This window comes from Ammospiza caudacuta, chromosome 11 (genome assembly GCF_027887145.1).
Source record: "Ammospiza caudacuta isolate bAmmCau1 chromosome 11, bAmmCau1.pri, whole genome shotgun sequence".
Classification (NCBI taxonomy): Eukaryota; Metazoa; Chordata; class Aves; order Passeriformes; family Passerellidae; genus Ammospiza; species Ammospiza caudacuta.
In genome coordinates this window covers 13,508,684-13,531,247 of record NC_080603.1, presented here as the reverse complement: position 1 = coordinate 13,531,247, position 22,564 = coordinate 13,508,684, and the positions used below count along the sequence as shown (strand labels likewise).

Below are 22,564 nucleotides of genomic sequence, written 5' to 3'. Positions count from 1 at the left end.
TTTTTTTTTTTGGTGGGTTGTTTTGGTATTGTTTTGTTTGGGGTTTTTTTTGGTCTAGATGAACTAAAACCTTCTCCAAGTTGATTCATATAATGAAACTTCACTCACATCTCGTATCATTTGTCATTCTCTCTTCCTAGTGACAAGTCCTTGTACAAACAATCATTCAATTTTTTTGGAGGAGAAGGTGTCTCTTTTCTGGGGAAGAGGGGAAGGAGGGAAGAGCTTTCCCTCTTCCAAATGTTCATGCTCTGACCCTCCTGCACATCCTGTTCCAACACTGGCATTCTATATATGAGTAGATTTTTTTCAGTGCTCGAGCTTTTATTTTTAGCAAACACACAAAGTTGTTTTCTCTTTGAAAATATTTCATTCTTCCACATTGAAAACACACAAAGGAAAAGACTTTGCAACTGTGTCCATTTTGATTAACTGAAAGGATTCTCATTCTCCCTAATATGAAGTACTCACAAAATCAAACTCTACAGGTTTTTTCTTCCCTCTCAAAAATCCAGCAGACTGGATCTAATCAGCCCTTCCAATTACTGACAGAAAGGAAAGGTATCACAACCTAATCATGAGCATGTTAAGAAACATAAAACCCAAGCAAGGATAACACTACTTTGAACAAGATCCCCTTTCCCTTCAGTTACAGAGTTTATGCCAACACCACATTTTTCATTTTAGTTTCAAATGTAAAGGAACAACTTGCTTTGGGGAAAAAAGACATAAAATTTTAAAAAAGCACTATTATCTCATACCACAGTAAACTTCTGTCAAGTGTTCTGCTTTCCTCCCTCACTCACAGAGCCTGCTCTACCTGCAGTTGAGCATTTTTTCTGACAATTCAGCCAATGGAAAACTGTCACCATCATTTGTCACATACCATCTTCTATAAAGGCATGTTTTTCTTCCCCCACTTTAAAAGCAGAGTTTCAAAGGCAGAAATACCTTTTGGAACCATACACTCAGTGTCACTACTCCCTGTTCTGCTAAGAAATCAGGATAGCATTTCCTACAGCACATAAACTCCAAGCTCAGCAGCTGCTCAGCACCTTCAGTACCAGAGAGGAGGAGTGCAGGGAGGCTCAGCTGATCCAAGAAGCCTCTTGGGCTGTCATGGCATGAATATGCCCATAAGATTTTAACTCTGTTTTCCCAACTAAATAACCCATATAGTTAAAAAAACAAAACAAAACCAAACCAAAAATCAAAAACAACTGAAGTCCACAAAACCCCTCCATCCTCATAAGATGTGTTTCTTTACATTTTTAGCCACAAAGCTGTGACAATCTCTATTTGATCATATTCTGAAAGCAAAGAAGCCTAAATCTATAGCCCAAAGTAACCTGAGATGAAACTAGTAATCCAAACAACAATTTTAACAATCCAAATTATTAAATCACCTGATTTAATAAGCTCAACAGATGCAAAAGATGCTGATATGCATGGCACACAACCTACTGCTGGCAGCAAGTTTAAAATGGCAAGAGGAATTATTTGCATGCAGCTCCTCCAGAAACTGAGGGTGGAGTGGGGGCTGAAGGTGGTCATTAGCAGGTGCCTTGAAAAGAGAGAAAAACAGCAAAGGCTGCACTGTGCTAACAAGTCACTCAACACTCCCCAGACTCCAGCCATGGCAGGATCATGAGGGGAAGGTGCCTGACAGCCAAGACAATGCTGTTACTGGATTTCTGGTTTTGTTTGTTGTTGCTGCTGTTGTTGTTGTTTGTTTGCCTTGTTATACATACAAACTAGTAAAGAACTATTATTCCTTTCCCCAGAAGCAAAGTATTTCTTTGAAAGCTTGATTTTTCCAGCAAGTCTATAAGTAGTGGCATTTCTGCAGCTACAATATTAACAACAGATGACAGACATACTGACATACTCATGTAAAGTATCTCTTCTGCCACAGAGCCCTCTGGCCTGCTCCATCACACTCACAGGCTGCCATGTGTCTTGGAGCTAAGCATTTCCTTGCTTTTGGCTTCATGTAGAACAGAAATAGAGTCAAAGATTTAAAATAGACCAGAATCTTCTGAGTAGTCATCACCTTCAAGAAAAAACTGCTATAAATAGCAAAACTATTGGTTAAGCAAAAGCCAATTTGTCTCATCTGTTGTTATTAAGCCACAATGAGGCCTAATAGTTTATTTAATAGGGTATCTTTATGCCATTTTGCAGTTAAATGAAGCCAGCTACAGAGACCTCCACAGACTGCAAAAACCAAAGGGTTATATTTTGTTCTAGTTATAATTCCAGATACTCCTGTGACCTAACAAACAAATACCCAAAATTTGAGTACTCTGCACTAAGCACCATAATCCAGAGAAAGAAATAATGGAAACTGTATGGAACTTCTTGACAAAGGTAAGCACCTGTCCTTTGTGACAGGCAGGAAAATCTCTGTGGCTCTGGGTAGAAAAATGAATGGACTTTCAATACCAACTGAGGGGGCAGGGGGTGTTTGGTGTGAGTGTCTGTGCAGGGAGGCACTGGCAGAGCACAGCCACAGGAGGGTGTAACAGGATCCACCCCTGCCCCCCTGCAGCTGGGGAGTCAGCAGAAAGGCTCAGCAGGAACCCTCCACACCACCGACCTCCTCCCTCAGCCAAACTCTGCTTTCAGGTGGCCAGCACAGGTGAGTAAAGCCAGCTACTAAAAAGGACTAAAATCCTGTTTAACCCTTTTGGAAGCACCAATATGTCTGAATTTGTGATGAGCCTGCCTCCTGCTGCAGATGAAGCTTGTGCTGTGCATTTTTGTTTGGAGAAGGATTATCAAAATTTGTGCAGCAAGGTGGAGGCAGAAGTGAGATACCCGAGAGAAAGGTCCAAAGAGGACTGAGCTGCTTCATTTTGTCTGTGAGTTTACCTACACTCTAAGGGAACATGCTTAATGAACAATTTAAATAATAAATTGTCATTTTTTTCACCACTTATAGCACTACAGTCTCTTTACAAAGAGGAATACAGTTTTTTTACATGTCTCAGGGAGGAAGAAAGACACACAAAGCACCATAAAGACCACTCTGAAATATGAGTTATAATATACAGCAAAGTGCCAGTCTTTCCACACTTAAAAAAACAGTTAAAAATCACTGTTCTTCAGTGTTATAAGAAAGGTTCTGCTCCTGCTAAGTTCAGGAAAGAATTCACACTTCAGAAGGATTAACAGGGGCATGAGGGAAGCAAACAAAAGGTTCCTAACTTGCCCCCTCTGATGGCACCAATCTAATGGCTGAGGCCAAAGTTTGTTTCTTACTTCACTTTCTCCTTCCAGCTAACAAGCTTAATTTACTAACTGTGCCAAGAGAAAGAACTGTTCCTTTATTAATGAATTTCCAAAAAATGCATGAAAAAATGGTTTTTAGCTTCCCTGGCAGTCACTGTGTAGACTGTGCAGCTGGAGCATTAAACTTCACCAATTTTTTTGCCAAATATTTTAGACAACACTTTTTATAACGCATATTAGATGGCATAATTGTTAAAGCTTGTAATTGGTTGTTTTTTTCCTCAGCTCCTTTCCTCAAATTTAATAATGAATGGGGGTTTTGGCAGGGATTGGGTACATACAAAGAACAAACCATGAGTGTAAATGCTTTGAAGTAGTACAGGGAGTACTTTCCTGTCAATGACAAACTTGAGGAAAATTTTAAGTGCTCCTACATAGTGTCTAAAATGTTCTCAAAAGTAAAAAAAAAATTTCTCCTCTTCCAGCAATTCCAAAAGTCTGAAACCAAAATGGTAATTTACTTACCAAAAAGAATAAAATGCAAGCATGCACTTGAAAAACTCAAATATTTGCCACCTAAAACTTTTACTGACAGAACACACTGCTGAAAGAACATAAAACACTTGTGCAGTGTAAAACTGACAATAGTAAAGCAAATCACAACCTGATCTGCCTCCACAACTGCCAAGATAATGTCAGTAAAACAGATACTCAGTCTGAAAGGAGCTCTTTCCATAACTGCTACAATCAATATTACAGCAACATGAAAATTAGTTTCACTTGTACTTTCATTAGTCTGACATCATGTATTTCCTACAAAGATACTGCCACCATGAGTCAGGTCAGACATAAATCCCATTCAGCTTCTCACATTCAGAATTTATTCACCTAATATGGCTGTGTATCAGGAAATATCACACTGCTGTGCTAAGCAAGAGATTCCTAACTGCTTAGTGAGAGTCTATTAATTTCAATAAAATCTGAATAGTTAAAAAGAGGCATATTTAAGAGAAACAACATTTGTGACATTCTAAAATGTTATTGGCTGAACATTTCAGAAGAATATTATGGTGCTTTGCTAATGTCTGATTTTAGACAACCAGCACAGTAGGCAGCCACGATTCCACCCTCCAAACATTACCCAGGTTATAACCTGTCAGCTGGAGGTGCTACAACTGCAATAAGCATTTAGCAACTTCTTAATATCATTTTAATGCACTGAACAGAACAATTCCAATATTCAATGTACCCCTGGGTCTGAATATTGAATACAAGCCAGGAAGTCATGTACAATTTAAAACCTGACTTTACATGGCAGTGTATGGCAGAAAGGCTTCACTGCTACACAGAGCTCATGCTAAATTCCAGTTCTAGTTGCCTTCTCAGTTAAGCACAAGCTCAGAAGCCAGAACAAAGCCTTAACAACCTCTGCTGGTTAAGCTGAACAGCTACACTAACACCTGTGCTTGGAGAAAGGAGAGAATCCTGAGCCCTATGAACTGCATGTAGGACTTCACTTAAAATACCTCCAACTCATGACTACATGGTTAGCTCTATCTACTTCTTTGATTGATGGCTGAGACAGTGAAAAGAAACACTTTTAAATGCAATAAAATACAGATACTTCAAGGCAAGAAACAGAAAAAACAAGAAAGGTACAGGACTAAGGCTACATCCAAAAGTTAATCCCAAAAGTTAATTTTCCAAGAGGAGCAAAGTGTAAGGGCATCCAAGTGATCTAAAGCTACAGTGGTACTGAAACAGAACACTTAAAAAGAACAGTCATTCTCAACAGGCAATATGCCCTGACTCTATTCTTCATTTTTTCCTTCATTATTTTAAACATCAAAACCAGGCAAGGTGAGGGTGTGAACAAACAAACCTTTACAAAAATACACCAGACTACAACAAAATCCACTATATATTATAGGACTATAATTATTGCAGAAAAAAACCCCTCCCAGCTGTATGTAGAGAACTCAGGGTGGGCTGAGAACTGGAAAGGTACAGAAGGGTGGCACAAAACACCCCATGCTCACCTCTATCTCTCGGAGTTTGGCACGCTTTTCTTCGCTCATTTCTGAGTATTTGACTGATGACTTGGAGTCAGGCATTTCCTCTTTAATAGGGTTTGAATACATGTGCTGTTCTTCTGACTTAGAACTCTGTGTGTCTTCTTCATCTTCACTTTCTTCTTCTTGACTTTACAGAAAACACACAGAATTAACTAAGATGTCACAGATCTCTTAAGTATATATGAAATGTGCTATTCCTCTTACTTAGTCTCTAGGATTAGTTATTAGTTTTGAAATCTGTTAAGTTAAATTATGTAAGTCTGTAGCTACAAATTAGTCTCCATCTGTGAGACAGATCTTTCTCATCTAATTAACTGTTGGTTTTTATGATTCACACAATTTACAGTTTTCATAGAAACAGAGTGCAGAAGAACTCATTAAATTTACAGTCATTAAATACATATCTATCTCAGCTACAAAAGGAAACCCACTCCTTCAGCAGAAGCTCTAAGTGCTGTAATGGTGCTTTCCAGGGATATTAGGTTTAACAGAAGAACAATATTTACTACTTTTGCTTTTGGGAGATAACCCTGAGAGATGGCAGATACCCAAAATTATATTCCCAGGCTGGCCACTAGAGTGCTGCAGGACTACATGCAATGCAGGAAGTATTTACAGCATTAACAGACCCTCTCAGCAAAGTAAAAGAGAACTCCAAACCACCTTCTGCTGGCATGGAGCCCATCAGCATCCAGTGAAACACCTCAAAACATGACTCACTGTGCCCTCTCAGCAGAAGAAAGAGGTTTAGATTCATTCATATATACCTGACAGCAAGATTTCCATACTATTATCTTAGCTCTTATTATTTGATGCTGAATTCTCAAATCAGCATAAATTCAATGATTATTGTTAGCAACTCTACCAAAAGATGTCATTTACCAGCTTAGAAAAAAATCATGGGAGCTGAAAGTATGCTGCACTAAAATCCTGAGTTTTCTCCATTTTCTAATTTTCCTACTTTCAAAATTTCATTTTTGTTCTACACATGTAGTAAATAACATATATATCTTATAAGTAGTTCCAAAGACACTCAACCTTAGATACATAAAATAAGTACGCTTTCATTAGAATGAAAAAGTATTTACTTTTGAATTTCCTCCTCCTCAGATTCTTCATGTTGGTCAAAAAGCTCCCATTTAGAAGTAGTAACGGCTACAAGAGACAGTAGGATAATTTTAACAACAAAAAAGCTACAACTTAATCTGAAAATTAGTATTTGTAACATAATTATAGTAAGATATACATAGTATATAACATACAATAAGAATTAGTGTGGTAAAATTTGCCAGCATCTAGCACTTTACAGAAATATTCAACCACCCCATTATGAGAATGTTTATGATTCACAGAGCTATTAATTCCCACTGCATATCGTATTCAGTAAATCCTTCAAAAGCAGACAAGCATTTGTCAGTTTGTACAACATTATCTTTCAAACCAAGATTTAAAAAGACTGCCAGCCACATGCTCACATTTTTGTTGTTTGTTTTCAGTATTTATTCTTAATCAACAGGAAATTACTTTTAAAGGTTGATCAGTTATTGAAGTAGAATAACTATGACAGAACACACCATTTTCCTTTTTGGTTAAAAATTCAGTGAACAAGCTACATGTTACATGAATCCTATTAGCATTTTAATACAGATCAGCTGAAAATAATCATTACATAAGTGACATTATGCTTTCAGTTTACTTCAGAAGAGATACTTTCAGAACTAACCTTGAGCTTCCAGTTCCGATTCATCCACTGCTTCCCACTTCGAAGGGGCAACCTTAAATATAGGTTCATTCTTTTTTGAGTCTTCAGCTGTATCCACTGGTGCAGAAAGAGACACAGAAAAATAGCTTAGAAAGCTTCTCAGAAGTTGAAACTAAAAAGTACTAAGATAACAGTCAGAACTAAACAATGAAACAGATTACACAATCTTAGTATTTGCAAAGCAAAGAAACTAGGGTTTAGATCTTGCTGGGTTACATCAGAAAACACCTCCTGTATTTCTGAAGCAATTACTATCCAAAGACAGTAGAGCATATTGAAATTAATCAACATTTTACAAAGTTCAATGCCAGATCAATTCTGGGCTGTATTTCTAAAAACTACACAGGAAGAAAAGATGCAAGACTGAAGAAGCAATCTGAAAGTTGAAACATTTCGTACAAGGAACTCCATCCAGATCATCATCCAGAGATTTAATTGGGACTCCATCCAGATCATCAATAGGAGCAGCATCAATAGGAATTCCATCCACATCTTCTAGTGGAGCACCATCGAGCTCTTCCTCAATGGGAGCACCATCAAGATCATCAGGTACTTCCTGAAAGCAAATAATAAGTCATTATTTCAAGCACAAATTTATATTGCTTTTCTTCACTTCCCCAATTATCAAATAATTTCTTTTTAAAGAAGCACTTTTATAAATACCGAAACCTCCAAAATACCTATCAACAATTTTTGCTAAGCAGTATAGTTGCTTATTGTAGAGAAAATAACACAACAATATCTTCCTTTAAAAAATTATAGGCAAAAACTTTAATTTGTCCACAATGTACTGGAAGCTTTCCAATACCTATATTCAAAAGAAGAGCTATTAAGTTGAGGTTTAGCTCAAAATCAATTAGATAAATCATACTTCCTTGATATGAAAGTTTCCCCAAGACCAGTAAAATGAACAACAGACACAAAGGGACCATTTAGCAGGAACATCAATTTAAGGAACACACAAATTATAAATACAGCTGTGTATTCTAACTTGTTAGGTACAGGCACTGTCCTTCATGTGTGTGTTCACCCTGCTTTTCCACTCCAAGAAATCAGCTTTAGTTAAATTATACTGCAGGTGTCCCTCCCACTGCTCTGAGAGGTATCTTTCCACAGAGTTACAAGGCCTGAAACTCCACTCAGAATTCAAAGACAGGTATTACAGAGCATTTCCAGCACAAAGAAAATTCCTGTCATTCTGCACTAGTCTTTGCTCTGAAACACTTTCACAATGTAACTCCACCACAGCACCTAATCTACAAGCAAGAAACACAAGAACAGAATAAACAGTATTTGCTTCTGAAAATGTTACACCTCTATTTAGGAGCAAGGACTTGGAAGAAAGAAAGGCTTATTCACTCTAAAAGAGAGAGCAAAAGAATCCTTGCTAGCTCTATTTTATATTAACACATTTATTCCCTGCCATCTGCAGGCATCACTCCTGAGGTCACTCACCTCTGTTTCTTTATCTTCCATGATATTTACAAGTCCCAGGAAAATATTCTGTAGTTTGATCAGAAATGGTTCTGGATAGATTGCCCAGTCTTCCCATGCTCGGAAGCATGTCATCACCCGTTGCTAGAAGCAAGAGGAAAAAATAAATGCTAAAACATTTCTATTGAGAAATTTTATGTGATGGGAAAAAGATCACAGAGAACTACTACTGTAGGCAACTATTCTTAGGTAGTTCCATACTGAAGTATATTGCAACGATACCATACTGGGGAAGACTAGTAATTTTACAAAAATACGTATATAGGAACTACATTTTAAGTAATCTCACTTGGGTTTCATTTTCCCTTTAAATTCCTGTTACATTATCCATTTTGGCTGTTGCCAGTTCTACCCTGACAGTAAATTTCATTCTGCCCCCCAATGTTCAAAGCAGGTGCCTCTACCAAATGTAAGAGAAGATATCTGTTAGTAAAATAAAATAACTAAAATTAACATTGGCTTATACATATTATTGAACTTAAATTGTGTTCCTACTTTCATTTTATTTAGCCTGGAGAAGAGAAGGCTCTGGGGAGACCTTAGAGCCCCTTCCAGCACCCAAAGTCACTAAAACACACCTGGAGAAGGATTTCTTACAAGGACAGGTACTGACAAGAAAAGGGGGGAACGGCTTTAGGGTTGGCTTAGATTAGCTATTATCAAGAAATTATTCAGTGTGAAGGAGCTGTGGCAATGGCACAGGTTGCCCATGAAGCTGTGGCTGCCCCATCCCTGAAGTGTTCAAGGCCAGGCTGGATGGAGTTCTGAGCAACCTGGTTCAATGAAAGGTATTCCTGCCCATGGCAGGGGGCTGGAACAGCAGATCTTTAAAGTCCCTTCCAAAACCAAATCATTTTATCATTTTCCTTTTTAAAAAGCATATTTGAAAAGATGTGTTTCAGTTCAAGTTTGACACACTAAATGTAACTGAAGATGTATATGTATTAAAGAAATCTTCCTCTCTTTAACATATAATTTAAGAAAGTTTTAAAACAGCAGATAACTAAAAATTGATTCTCAATCTAGAGCAATTGAGAGCAGAAGGAGGACAACCAGGATGAAGACCTTGATTCAGACAAACTAACTGCTCTGTAAGCTATGTATTTAAAGCTTCTGACTGAAAAACAAAAAGAAAAAAAGTGCAGAGACATCATGAAGAGAAAGACAGGGGTCAAGCATGAGAAGCAGAGAGCATTTGACCTCCAAAACCACTTTCAAGTACCCATGGTCAGACTGCTTATCAGAACTCTAAAATAAAGCCTGACGCAAAAAATAAAAGTTTAGAAGTAACTTTATGCTGTTCTGCCCAGGAGCTTCTTTCCCACACTGAGCACTTGCACACAAGTTCACTTCTGAAATTGAAATACAGGTGGCCCTGAACAGTAAGAAAGCTAGAAAGCCTTGTTTGCAATTCAAGTGATAGATTAGATATCCTCTCAACTCCACAACTGTAACCTACTGGTACACTTCAGCTGGCAGATGCTCGTTTCCTTCCTTCACTGCAAGGATATCCTTGCAAAAGAGAAAACTTTTTAAAAATTATTCTTTTAAAAGCCTAAATAGAGACCTTGATGTCTAAGCCATCTGACAGTATGTAATCTCTTGTGCAGGAACATCTATTTATGTGACTTCTATGTCATGTAAATAACAATGAAATACATACCTTGAAATTTTCAGACTGTAAATGGCCTTGTATTGTACGGTAAGTAGCATTGAGATCAGAGAATATCTGACATAATTTTGTTTCAAAACTAGAATTAAACATATACATTTCTTTAGTTAAACTTCGTAATATATGTTTTCTGGACATACACAATTCATGAAAATACCTGGGACATAGGACTCAAAAGCACAATGTTCTGATCCTTATAGTAGCCATGAACTGAACTATAAAGCAAATATGATTACTATATATTAAATCACCTTGGACAACAACAGAACTGTGAAGGGAGATCTTCACATCTGCTGCAGTCTCTTTATACACCCTGGAAAGATTGGAGGACGATAAAAGGAGTTTTACAACCTTAAATAAAATGAAAGAATTGTCTCAAAATTCAATCTGTATTTTAAAAAAATCTTAGTTATACTTGTATTCTAATTTATTCAGTGAGGCCCTCAATGAAAGCACAGTGAGCAACAGTTGCCCGGCTTCCCTTGAGCTTCTCACAATGTGCAAAAAATACACCAGCACAACACGGACACATTGCAACAGGAAACATCAACTGCAATCACTAGTTTTGTAACATGCTGAGTATTTCCCACCATGCTGCCCTAACATTAGAGAGACTCCAGGAACTAGACATAAACATTGAATATTACAAAGATACTGTCTCATGGACATTCTTCCTAAATTCTTCTCTGCAACTTAGAAAAAACTACATTAATATCCCTTTATAGCTTATTCAAGGTTTATGGAAAGTTACACCACACTAATTTTAATTAAAATAAATCTGCTAAAAAATGTACTTCTTTTCTTGAACTATCTGCTATAGCATATCTTGAATATTATCTACAGCTCTTTCTGTCAAGAGGCATTCTCACCTTTATGAAGCTCCATGCAAAGGGTCCCTTGCATAGGGCACATACATTTTTTGCATTACCAACATGCTACATCTTACACATTTTCATGCAAACAGATATAAATATCATCAGTCTGTAATAGCAGTAGCACAGAAAAGTCTGAATTTCCCACAACCACGTTTATCCAGAGATGTACATACAGAGATGAATGTAAGAGAGGTTTTTTTAACAGCCAACCACCTAAAATATACTTACAATTTTCTATAGTAGGAAGCATTGGCAACTTTAGCTGAAGAGTTGTATAACACATCCGACACTAGATACAATCTTGCAATCTACAATAAAAATGGTCAAATTAAGGTAACTCCAATTTAAATTTTTCTGAAAATAAAAACCTTTTTTACTGAAAGAATACAAGACAGTTTAAACTATCTAATGAGAATTAAGTGTAGCACAGCTATATTATTAATGAACATGTTAAGAGGCAATTATGCCCCTGTAATGCTGTAGAGTACTAACTACTGTAACATATCACCACAGCACTACAAAGGAGAATCATGGCATTCCTCTTTTAATTTTCTCATTTGAATAGATCATTTCACTCATCTTAATTTCACAGTAAGGCAGAGTATTACTTACAAGCAACTTCAGAAAGAATAAAAAATATGTAACAAAATTCCACAGGAAGAGATGATACTAGAATTCAAGACCACACTTCAGTACAAAATCTCGACACTACCTGAAACTTATGAAATAATGCTTGTAAATTACATATACATGCTGCTAAGTGAGCTCTGCCCCCAAAATACAAGATTATAGAAAATCTCCACACCTTCTTAGGAAGAGGAGTCTTGAGGATGGACAGGGACTCTGTAATGCAGTCCACAATTTCTTCAGCAGCTTCTGCATTATTTAGACAGAAGACCATTGCATCACCAATGTCGTTCTTCCGAGGTGTTAACCCACGCAGGATTTCCTCTAGTTTGTCCCTCTGTCTGAAATACCAGGAATTTTAATACTTTCAATATGAAATGAAAAGTACTTTTGTGAATTTCCATTTAACAATGTTTATTTTGTTTTTCCATCTTTAGGAGAAAAGCAATTTTCAATATTTTTATATTCTTTTGCTTGAGTTCTTTAAGTGGTTCATGAATTTATATGTCCATATTACATAAAGTGCAAAAAATTCTCACTCAAGTCTTGATTACATACAGAAATTAAGGAAAAATACCTAAGAAATAACTTAATTAAGCACATCAGTATCACTAATAAAGTAATTCTCTTTCTGGATTTAGTTTAGGTTCAAACCAAATGGATAAATCTAAAGCATGCAAATCATTTCTGCTACAAAATAAGAAACACTAGATTCAGAAAGTGAGTAAATAAACAACTTCTTCACATTTTTCCTGACCTCCATATGAGAGAAATTTTTTAAAATAATCTTTTTCTGAGCCTTTCTAAAAGAAGGTATAAGAAACAAACTGTGTATTAAAACCTACAGAAGCATGACTGTTGTGGTAATTATGATGAGAAGAATAAAACAGAAAAAAAATTCCACATGTTAGTAACACATTTGTAACAACAACAGCAAAATTAGGAAAAGCAAGTCTCTATTTCCAGTGCCACAGCCACCCCCAGTATACTTAAAAGCAAAGAACTCTGATGGATCTCTCTCTTCCTGTTTATTAACAACAGCTCCCAATTTTAATTTCTGATGAACAGTATCAGTGAGTTTAAGATTACAGCAACAGTTTAGTTTGTGAGGTCCTAACAATGTTGAGAAAGATGCTACATATCCTCAGCTGCAGACAGCAGCAGAAAAAGGGGAAAAACTCTCATCTTCCTAATCCCTTTCAAATTAAGCGTTCATAACATTGGAATGAAAGGTTCAGTGATGACAAAGCTAACCAAATCAAGAATGTATCAGCTACAGGTATGATCAGAAACACTGAGGCGAAGAGACACTTACAGAATACTATGACAAGTACGACAGCTCAGGGGATGACACCTCAGAGCTACAAAACCACAAAGGACAAACCCAGGCAGCCCTGCTATCAAGGCAGCACCATCCATCAATGGTGGTACTTACTCTTCCTTGAGTGCACCCTTCTTGTTTGGTTCCTCCACAAACGCTTCCGTCTCTTGCTCTTCTGACATCCCATGCAAGTATGGATTCAACGGTGGTGGCCTCCAGAAGGATCCATTTTTGAACATGCGGAAATCTTCTGTCCTCCACTTGGTTGGAGCATCCCCCTGTGAAAAAAAACAGAAGTATTTTTACTTTGGTGTTATTTCACTTCACTATGCTTGAAGCTATAAACTATTATGAAAATTCTACTTGCCTGAAGAATTGAATAAAGCTTCCATCTGTAATATACATGGGCTGGAGTCTGGTTTTCAAATAAAAACCTAAACCAAAGAGCAAAGAAAATACATAGAGCATATTACAAATCTTGAACTGACAAAAATTTAAAGGAAACAATAACAAAAACCCCAACCAAACCCTGTTCAGAATCCCACCCCAGCTGCAGAGAGAACACAAGGAGCTAAAATCATGTACACCCACAGCACAGTCAGGCAGAACATGTGCAACTGCTCCACACACTCATACACAAACACACATGCCATGTGCAGAGAGCAGAGCTCCCCAAAGGCACAGCACTGCTCAGAACTCAAGAGCAGAACAAAGAGGGTCAGAAAGAACAACTGTGCAACCTCACAGCAAAGCAGAAGAATCATCAGTGCAGACACTACAGGAGCAGCTGCAGCCTCAGCACAAGTGATGCAGGAGTTTGCAGTTGCATAGTGAGGTCATCAAATACTAAATGACTTGAAGTTTTCCACCAGTAAATTGTCTGGCAGAGCACTGGCAACATCTGATGGAGGATGTGGGGAACAAGCAGCCCATTTTTAACGGCCAGGATATTTTCACCTGCATATCTTCTCACTTTACATATAAAAATCATAATGAAGCACTTCAAATTTACTGCAAACAAAACACTGCTAAAAAGTCATTTAACATTTCCCTCAAAACCTTTTTGAGAGACTGCACTTCACAAGAAATTTAGAAACTGGTCCTTTTGTATTCCATTAAGGACAAGTGGTCAAAATTCTCAAAACTTCCCTATGTCAGCTGAAGTTTAATGCTATTTTAATTGACATAGAAGAAAAATTACTCCCAGCTCTTGCTAAAGGTTACAAAATAGGCTCCAGGAAGAACAGACCTTACATTGAGTTTCTCTGTTTGGGGATGGAGGATTTTTTTTTTTTTAGAACATATGCTACTGCTTCAACTGACTGTGAATCCCTCAAAAGAGTATGTGTTGAATGGCATTTATTAAAATATATAGAAATTTATTACATAGTGAGTGTACTATTTTACTTATTTGTATGTACACATTAGTAACAATTGGAATAAAAGTGTGTTCTGCCTTATAAAAGGATTGTACAGCCATAGGTGTGATTTGTAAAGTTTGCATCTGCACACAAAGATAGACCCAGCAGAAGTCAGTCTTATTAGTATTTGGAGAATGCAGAGTATTAACAAGACTGAAACCAGCAGGTGTTATTTGCAAGGGAAGCAATGCAATAAGCACCTGAACATTGGGTTGTTGATTTCTCGGTTCATGATCATGGCTTCGAACATGGGCCCTTCCCGAACCACAAACTCTATCATTCGATGGATCAAAGCGAGCAAATTCCTACAACAACAACACAGTTAAAGAAAAATTGATTCAGACCTAACACTATATAAAACTACACTCCACCTAAGATACTACAACTGTGCAGGAGATTATTTTGCTGTATTGTTAAGAAATCTGCATAAAAGGTAAGGCAACATGGAACATATTATAGCTTTGCATCACAGACACGGGCATTCTAAAAAATCAAACCATGCCTAGCAGTGGTGGAGTAAGAATTTAAGAGACCTCCTTCCTGAATTTCCATGTCTTAGCCTACAACCAAGTCTTGCTTAGCAGAAACCTGACACACAAATATGGGCACCTGAGCACCAAAGTACAATTAGCTATCAAAAACTAAGCCCTCATCTACATTGTCTAGAAGTAAGACTGAAGTGTTAGCTGAAGTTCCACAGGGGAACTAGTGGCTGAATATTCTGCTCAAAATAAAACACACATGCTTCTGAATGTTCAATACAATCTGAATTCAGCTTTCAAACTATTCAAGTATGAAAGGAAAAGCAAATAGCCTTCTTGATGCAAAACAGGGCAATGTATTTATTAAATTTAGATCTTATCTTTTTGGTCAAGACTCGATTACTGGCATAGAACAAAACTGTCCATTATTTTATGTCATAGCATCCCATGTTCCCTCCCTCAGACACACAACAGAACTAAATCACAATTTAAAAAAAATAAAAATCTGTATTCCTTCATTCAGCACTACATCCTGAGACAGGCAAGAAGTGGATGTGAAGTGCACATTTTTCAATGCAGAGTCACTTCTAACCATGCTAACAGGAGACAGTCAGAAAAGCTTTATCAAAAACAGTGATAGCCAGTTTCCACCCCTTTGGGGTTTTATGGAAACAGTGTCCTGAGTTTTTAAAATAGATTACCTACACATGCCAAAAGCTTCACAGTACGTGTCCTTTGAATGTGATGCAAGCCCAAAAAAATACAGATTTTTGCATTTTTAAATTTCTTTTCTTAGATGCAACAAATGAGTATTGGATTTTTACATGTAATTCATTAGATTTCCATATAGCACTTTTTAAATGACTAAAATTCCATAAATTTTACATTGTAAAGTTGCAGAATTTTCTATTACTTCTTAGCACTGAAGTGACTGTTTTCTACCATGAGTATTACAAGTTCTGCCACAGATATAATGCACTAGATTAAAAAAAAATCAACTTAAAAAATAGTAATAATAGAATAGTAATAGAATCCTACCCCAGCCATCTGCAAGTGCTCTTTTAAGCCATCTAGCACTGAATCTACATTTGCCTTAAATACTACACAAATAAAATCAAACAGCTACCAGTTCAATTTTCCTGTCTGCTTTTTATAATCCCAGAAACACTGCAAAGAGGAAATAGTTTCATCAATTCTGTAGCCATTTTATTTACAGCAGTGTTCTGAAAGTCTGAACAGCCAGACTCTTCTTGTTATATGAACTGTATTTGAAAACATCAGCAAGAAACAAATGTACAATAGCTTTCAAGCCTCTGAGCTATGACAGCATTCATTTATTTTAAGGCAAATCCAGTGTGATCACTTCTGGCTTCCTGCAAATCATCACTGGTTTTCATCTAATTTTTCCTTCATCAAGTAAAATCTAGTTGTGTAAGAGCAGCTTATGCTTGAAGAAGAACATCTGCTTCATAAGACCTCCAATGTATGAAAATAGATTCAGCTCATCCCATATCTGAAATGCTACAGGCATTTTGGTATGCAAGATGTGACTACTTGGAAGTGAATTTCTCAAAAAAAAAAAATTATTATACATACTCAAGGTTTGCTGTTTACTAAGAACAAAGAGATGTGAAAAATAGTATTGAAAATTTCTAATCAAAGGAGAATAATTAAACCTATTATCCCACTGAAGTCAGTCAAAATTTCTGCATGATGGGATGCACTGAGTAAGGAATGGTCTTAGCAATTATCACTGACAACTTCCAAAATCAGCAGGAAAAGAATTATTAGAAGTGTTTTCAAATACAATTCATTTAACATGAGTTCTTATCATGTAGGCTTTTAAAATGCTACAGTAAATAAAATGGACATGGAAAATTAAAAATTTTTCTCTGCCAGCTACTCTGTGAGCACTGTACAGTTTTACAAGTACTTGTTCTGCTACTCAGTATGTTTCTCAAATCAAGACTCCTGGTTGGTCGCCCCAATTATTCAAGTTTCTACCCAACAAAAATTGTACTGTCTTAAAATTCCATCAAAAACGCAGTACATTGGACATGTACTGACAAGTTTGTTAATGCACAACAACCAGCTCAGAAATCTCCTTCTTCCCCCTCCCCCCACACGAAAAAAAGAAAAAAGGGACTTTGTGACAATTAAGACAATGTAGTAAAAAACCCATAGTGCATTATTTTAAAAGGTCATTTAGCTTAAGTTGGCCAACAAAAAAAGGTTTTTCAGTTATAATAAAACCACATTTATTGGAGCCGATCGTACCAATGTCTGGTCAAAAACTGTATACTTTCCCAATCCATCCCATGATGTTTTCCTGGTCCCCCGCTGCCGCAGACAGTTCAGCTGGTGTTGCTCACCAAGGCCAATGTCAAAGAGAATTTGGTAATCTTTTGTGCTTCTTTACTTTTAAAACAGTGTTGTGTTCCTATGTTTGGGAAAAGGCTTTAGCTTAACTGAGCAAGAGTATACCTAGACTAGCGTGAAGGTAGGAACAGTGATGGGGACCAAAATGGAAAAATATTCTTGCAATAATACAAAAGTGACAAAAATTATTAACTGCTACATTTAAAAAAATAGCAGAATCAAAAGTGAACTGGCCTCAATGGAAGTGGTTAAAAAATGAACAAGTCAAAAAAAAAAAAAAAGGAAAGAAAAAAGAAAGAAAAAAAAGAAAAAAAACCCAAGAAAAAATAAAATTTAAAAAAAAAATCCCACAGCTGCATCCCCATATGCAGAGGTTAATGTCAGGACTTAGGCTGCATCTGTAAGACAGTGTTTCACCCTAGTGTTCACTCACAAAATTACCCTGCATCACTTTCTAGGGATCAAATTAAATGCAAAAGATAATTACTTAAGTCTACCCTCAAAAAAACCCCAAAAGCAGTTAATAAGACAAGAATAGTTAGACTGCAAACCACACACATTTCTTTTAACTGTTATAAAATAACCATTGCTCAGTCAAGCCATTACCTTTTCCACAACATCACCATTTTTCTTTAAAATTCCGAAGGGGAAATTTCTATATTTAGATCAGTAATAATAAAGAAAAACATGTACCTTTCTGTTGGGATAACCACTTTGACTATGGCTTGCGACAGAGTCTGTATATGAAGTCACATCAGATAATAAACATAGAATATGTGAGTATTGTTAACAAGTAACAAGCAAAAATATACATATGCAATGAAAATACTACACATCTATCACAAACTTTGCAGGCAATCACTGCTGTGAAGTTATAACTAAGCAATTACACAAAATTCAAATGGTTGTGGCAGTGAACCATGAAGGTTCACCAATTGCAAAGTATCAGAACATTCCTGTCAGAATGTACATTGAGGCACTGAATAGGAACTATGCTGAATATATAAGAAAGGAGTTGTTACGTTTATGAAAAGATTCTAAACTATTTGACTTGGATCACGTTGGTATTACTTTATTCCCAAGTCTTACAAAAAACAGCCCTGGCATTAAAGTGTCATTCAAAGAATCAATAAATTCTTACAAATGTAAATCAAGTTGGTTTGTGATTTCAAGATACTTACCCTTTTATCAGCTAATATTCCACAAAAAGAAAAGTTTGAAAACTGACTCCATAAGTAGCATAAAATACTTACTCAATGTCCAGATTAATTACCTTCTATACAAAATACATCAACTCTTCTAGGGTAAAAATAATGCTACCCAAATTAAAATGTAGGATTTTCTATAAGGAAAACAATTTAGATACTGCAATTTGGCAGCCAAGAAAATGGGGGGACGTAGGAGAAAAAAATCCAGGGAGCCTGGAGGGGGAAAATGATAGCCAGATTTTAAGCAGCACTAAATTAACCAAGAGCCAATATATTGTACCCTAACACAGACATGAAACAGAGCTTCAGGAATTAAGTTGGTTCCCTTGGGCTACAGCAGGGAGCCAGATTTTGCAGGCTAAGGGCTGCCAAAGTCAGCGTGAACAATGCAAATCTATGAAGCCATTGAAATACTGTCACAGATGTAGTATTTAACAATGAGATACGGCCCAGGGTACTGTAAGTTACCTTCTCAAAATCCTCCTTGTTTTTTGGTGGTGGTAGCATTGGAGCATTGGGATTCTTCAACCTCTCCCTAGGCTGGGCATTGAAGGGCAGTCCTGACGGGGGCGGCGGCAGGGTGTGCTCCATCATGGAGGGCGGAATATAGATGGGATGTGGTGGGATAGGAACAGCTTTGCCCCAGCCCAGCTTCATTTCAAACGACATTATCATCTTGCCTGAAAAAGTGAAAAAAACCCCCTTCATTACCATGTTATAAACTGGTTCTGCATCACTTGGGATTTCCCCTTGCTAAGTGCAACATTTAGGTTTGCCTGCCACCGTTTACCTTTTGCTTACATTGTTGATTACTGTTACTACATCTATCAGACTACAACACAGGCTAATGAAGGCCTATTACACAAAATGTTTTATTAGTCTTCCCCCAATGTCTGTCTTCAGGACACTACAGTACACAATTACTATTGTTTGGCAATATTCAGCTGCCAGTAGAACAGTCAAGTGTAAACTCACTACTGGTCTGGTATCTACTGGAGTTACAGAACACATCTCACTTGGCTGATAAAACAACCTGAAAACGTGCTTACAGTCTGCAAAGATAATTACAGCCCTAAACTGAGAAACCTGTTTACCATTTAAATTCTTCAATGCTCTTTCAGCATCTCTTCTGTTCATAAAGGCAACAAAGCCACAATTTCTTTCTCTTGCTCTTTCTTCATCAGTTCTTGGCCACATAATTTTAACACTCGCTAATGGTCCAAAGCGGCCAAATTCTTGACATAACATCTCTTCATTCATCTACATGAAAAAGAGGTAAAAATTAACATTTTGCCACTGTAATTCTGTGACAGCTGTTTGCATTATTGTCCAAATGCCAAAATTTTCATTTTTTTATTTTTTTGACATAACATAACTTCACTGATAGCTCCCCAATGCAATCTACTGCAGAAACAAGAATCTAAAAAATTGCACTTTTAACTGAGCACACTCAAATGTCTGAGGTATGATCCACCTCGCTTAGGGATATCAATGGAAAAAAAATTTTAACTGAGCTAGAGATTGGCAGTCTAAACTTGAAGTTTGCAGCATTATGTTCAGAGCACTTATTCCAATGAATATTGCAAAAAAATTTGTCTGGGCCCAAAAATGCTAACACTGCACTCCCTGGCTCCAAACTCACCTGAGGATTGATGTTTCCCAGATACAAGTTTGTTGTGCTTGGATCTCCAACATCATGTGACCCTGGTGCATAATCATCCAGTACTAAAATACAGGAAAACAACAAACAAAAAAAGAAGTCATAATCCCTGCTATGCATTTAAACGACAACATTAAATTGAGTAAGAAAAGAATCTGTATTACCACCAGACGATCTGTTTCTTCTTGAAGGAGCATCCACTGAATATAGAGAAGAAAAATATGTACAATTTAGTCTACAAATCTTGTAGCCCAGACTAACATAAAAAAATAACATCTACTTACTTGAACGCCGCTGCCCATCTGAGTCAGACTGGGGTGGTTCGAAACGACTCAATCTACCTTTTGTTTTGTGCCTTTCATCACGCTCCTCCTGGATTCTAAGAAGCAAGTTTAAAGTCAGCAACAACTTAAAACCATTCTGAAGTTTTTATTCTAAAATTTTGAGTTGACCAAAAAATTATGAGAATTTTCAATATGAAACAATGAGTTTGTTAGAACTTCCAAGTTGCCAGTATGTCTGAACTTCTGTTTCATCAACTGGAATATATCTACCAGAAACATTCCAGCTGCATGCTTCCTCATTCATATTGTCAGGGTATTTCATTCTCAAACAAAACTGGAAATAAGAACTGTGCTCTGAAAAAGCGACTCCAATTCCACATCCAACTGCCAGAGATCCACAGACCACTCAGGGGACTTTTCAAGATGCACACAACTCCTCAGTGTCTAGTTATGCTTCCAGCTTTTCTAAGCCTTACTCAGAGGCACATCCACATGACTATTTCCAGAGTAAACTGGATTTCATCTCAGTTTCTAACTCTGAGGACAGTACTCACAAGTATTTGGTGCCCTGCAGTCTGGCCTTAAATCCGGATATGAAGATACTGAATCCCAGGATACAGCGATGTTCCTTCAACTCATTTACACCAACTAAGGAACATGCAGCAGTGAGGCTCAGGCACTCCTCACAAAAGCCACACGTGGGTTTAGAATGTTGTACCTACTGCTTTCTAATGCACAGAGATTCATTTGTTTTCCATCACTAGCAGCAGGATAAATAGATGGCACTCAGCTGCTCTTTGTTGTATTCCAACACATATGGAAGTGAAACAACCTGCTTTTTCAAGCATTATCCAACTTGCTTTTAATACTATCTAAGTTGAAGTCTCTAGACTTGAAGCACAATTCTTATTTCTGCATTATACAAAAGCTCAGCCTTCTCCTACAAATTCCTCTGGATACAGTTTAGAAACACTGACAAAGCTCACTCTTGTCAAGAGTGACAGACATTTCATACTGCACCAATCTCTCTGCTACACCCCTGTACTGGACAGGTTTTGGTAGTGGGGGGATACAGGGGGGGGCTCTGTGAGAAGCTGCCAGAAGCTTCCACCTGGCAGATAAAGCCAACACCAGCCAGCTCCAAGATGGACCCAACAATGGCCAAGCCCATCAGCAATGGCATTGATTAAGCCTAGCTAAGTTCTTTTAAGCTAATTAGCTATACCATTTCCCAGGCATTTGAGGAAGAAAAAAAATAAAAACCTTCCTTTGAAGACAACTTAGCAAGAATGATCTTAAATACTGGCAAGGCAAAAACCCTGGACTTTGTTTATTTACAGTAAAAACTAGCAAACTTACTGCTTTAATTCTTCTTTAAAAAGTTCCAAATTACTCTTTTTCTTTTCCTTCTCTCCTTTCTTCAAAGGCTAAAATTAAAGATATATAAAACAACATTTCAGAAGACAAAATGAACAGAATTAAAAATAACATAACAAAACCATAGATAATTTCCATGCATATTTTACCCACAGCTTTCAAACCAAGTAACTACAGGAGAAAAAAACAATGAAAAAAAACCAAAGCAACAACCAAACAGACTTGAAACATTCAGACTGAGTGCTATCAAACACAAAGCTAGAAAATAAAAATTCAGAATAGTTGAAAATAAATTTGTTACTTCTCATTCTCACAATGCAGCACATATGATCAAACACTCTCTCTACGACATAAACATTTAAAATAACTGTGAGGTATTTTGTCACTTTGTTCCATTTGGAAACTAGATGCTGACTACACCCCTAGCATACCATCATGCTCTAATGAATTTGATAGATGTGTGTGCATACATATGTAAATTGTTTTACATATATATTTTCAATTATTTTATCTACAAACGTTCTACTTGAAAAGAATTTCTATTTCCTTCTCTTGCTTCCCTTTGGATGTAAATATAGTCTGAAAAAACAGTTACTTTAAATAGTTCAAGATCCTCAGGAAAAGCTCTTGAATGATGAAGAATATGGATACTGCAATATATTTTTTTAACAGTAATATATGTTCCTTAACTAA

The 22,564-nt window shown here is 36.9% G+C and overlaps 1 protein-coding gene across 6 annotated transcripts in view; it reads right to left on the bottom strand.

The window, feature by feature from the left end:
* The window catches only part of U2SURP (U2 snRNP associated SURP domain containing), a 42,098-nt gene that overhangs the window by 7,041 nt on the left and 12,493 nt on the right, over positions 1 to 22,564 (bottom strand). For 2 of the 6 annotated variants that reach the window (XM_058812128.1, XM_058812129.1), the window contains 18 exons: positions 21,854 to 21,921; positions 20,495 to 20,589; positions 20,375 to 20,410; positions 20,193 to 20,275; positions 19,645 to 19,810; positions 19,019 to 19,230; positions 18,036 to 18,079; positions 14,682 to 14,786; positions 13,428 to 13,494; positions 13,175 to 13,338; positions 11,918 to 12,080; positions 11,341 to 11,420; positions 10,229 to 10,316; positions 8,527 to 8,649; positions 7,471 to 7,627; positions 7,033 to 7,128; positions 6,398 to 6,464; positions 5,274 to 5,436 (listed from right to left, as the gene is read on the bottom strand). In XM_058812128.1, coding sequence (XP_058668111.1) covers positions 5,274 to 5,436; positions 6,398 to 6,464; positions 7,033 to 7,128; positions 7,471 to 7,627; positions 8,527 to 8,649; positions 10,229 to 10,316; positions 11,341 to 11,420; positions 11,918 to 12,080; positions 13,175 to 13,338; positions 13,428 to 13,494; positions 14,682 to 14,786; positions 18,036 to 18,079; positions 19,019 to 19,230; positions 19,645 to 19,810; positions 20,193 to 20,275; positions 20,375 to 20,410; positions 20,495 to 20,589; positions 21,854 to 21,921 — 1,977 coding nt within the window. Of the gene's footprint in view, positions 1 to 5,273; positions 5,437 to 6,397; positions 6,465 to 7,032; positions 7,129 to 7,470; positions 7,628 to 8,526; positions 8,650 to 10,228; positions 10,317 to 11,340; positions 11,421 to 11,917; positions 12,081 to 13,174; positions 13,339 to 13,427; positions 13,495 to 14,681; positions 14,787 to 16,001; positions 17,177 to 17,240; positions 17,258 to 18,035; positions 18,080 to 19,018; positions 19,231 to 19,644; positions 19,811 to 20,192; positions 20,276 to 20,374; positions 20,411 to 20,494; positions 20,590 to 21,853; positions 21,922 to 22,564 lie in introns of those variants that run through there. The other 4 variants (XM_058812130.1, XM_058812131.1, XM_058812132.1 and 1 more) reach the window with 4 other exon arrangements.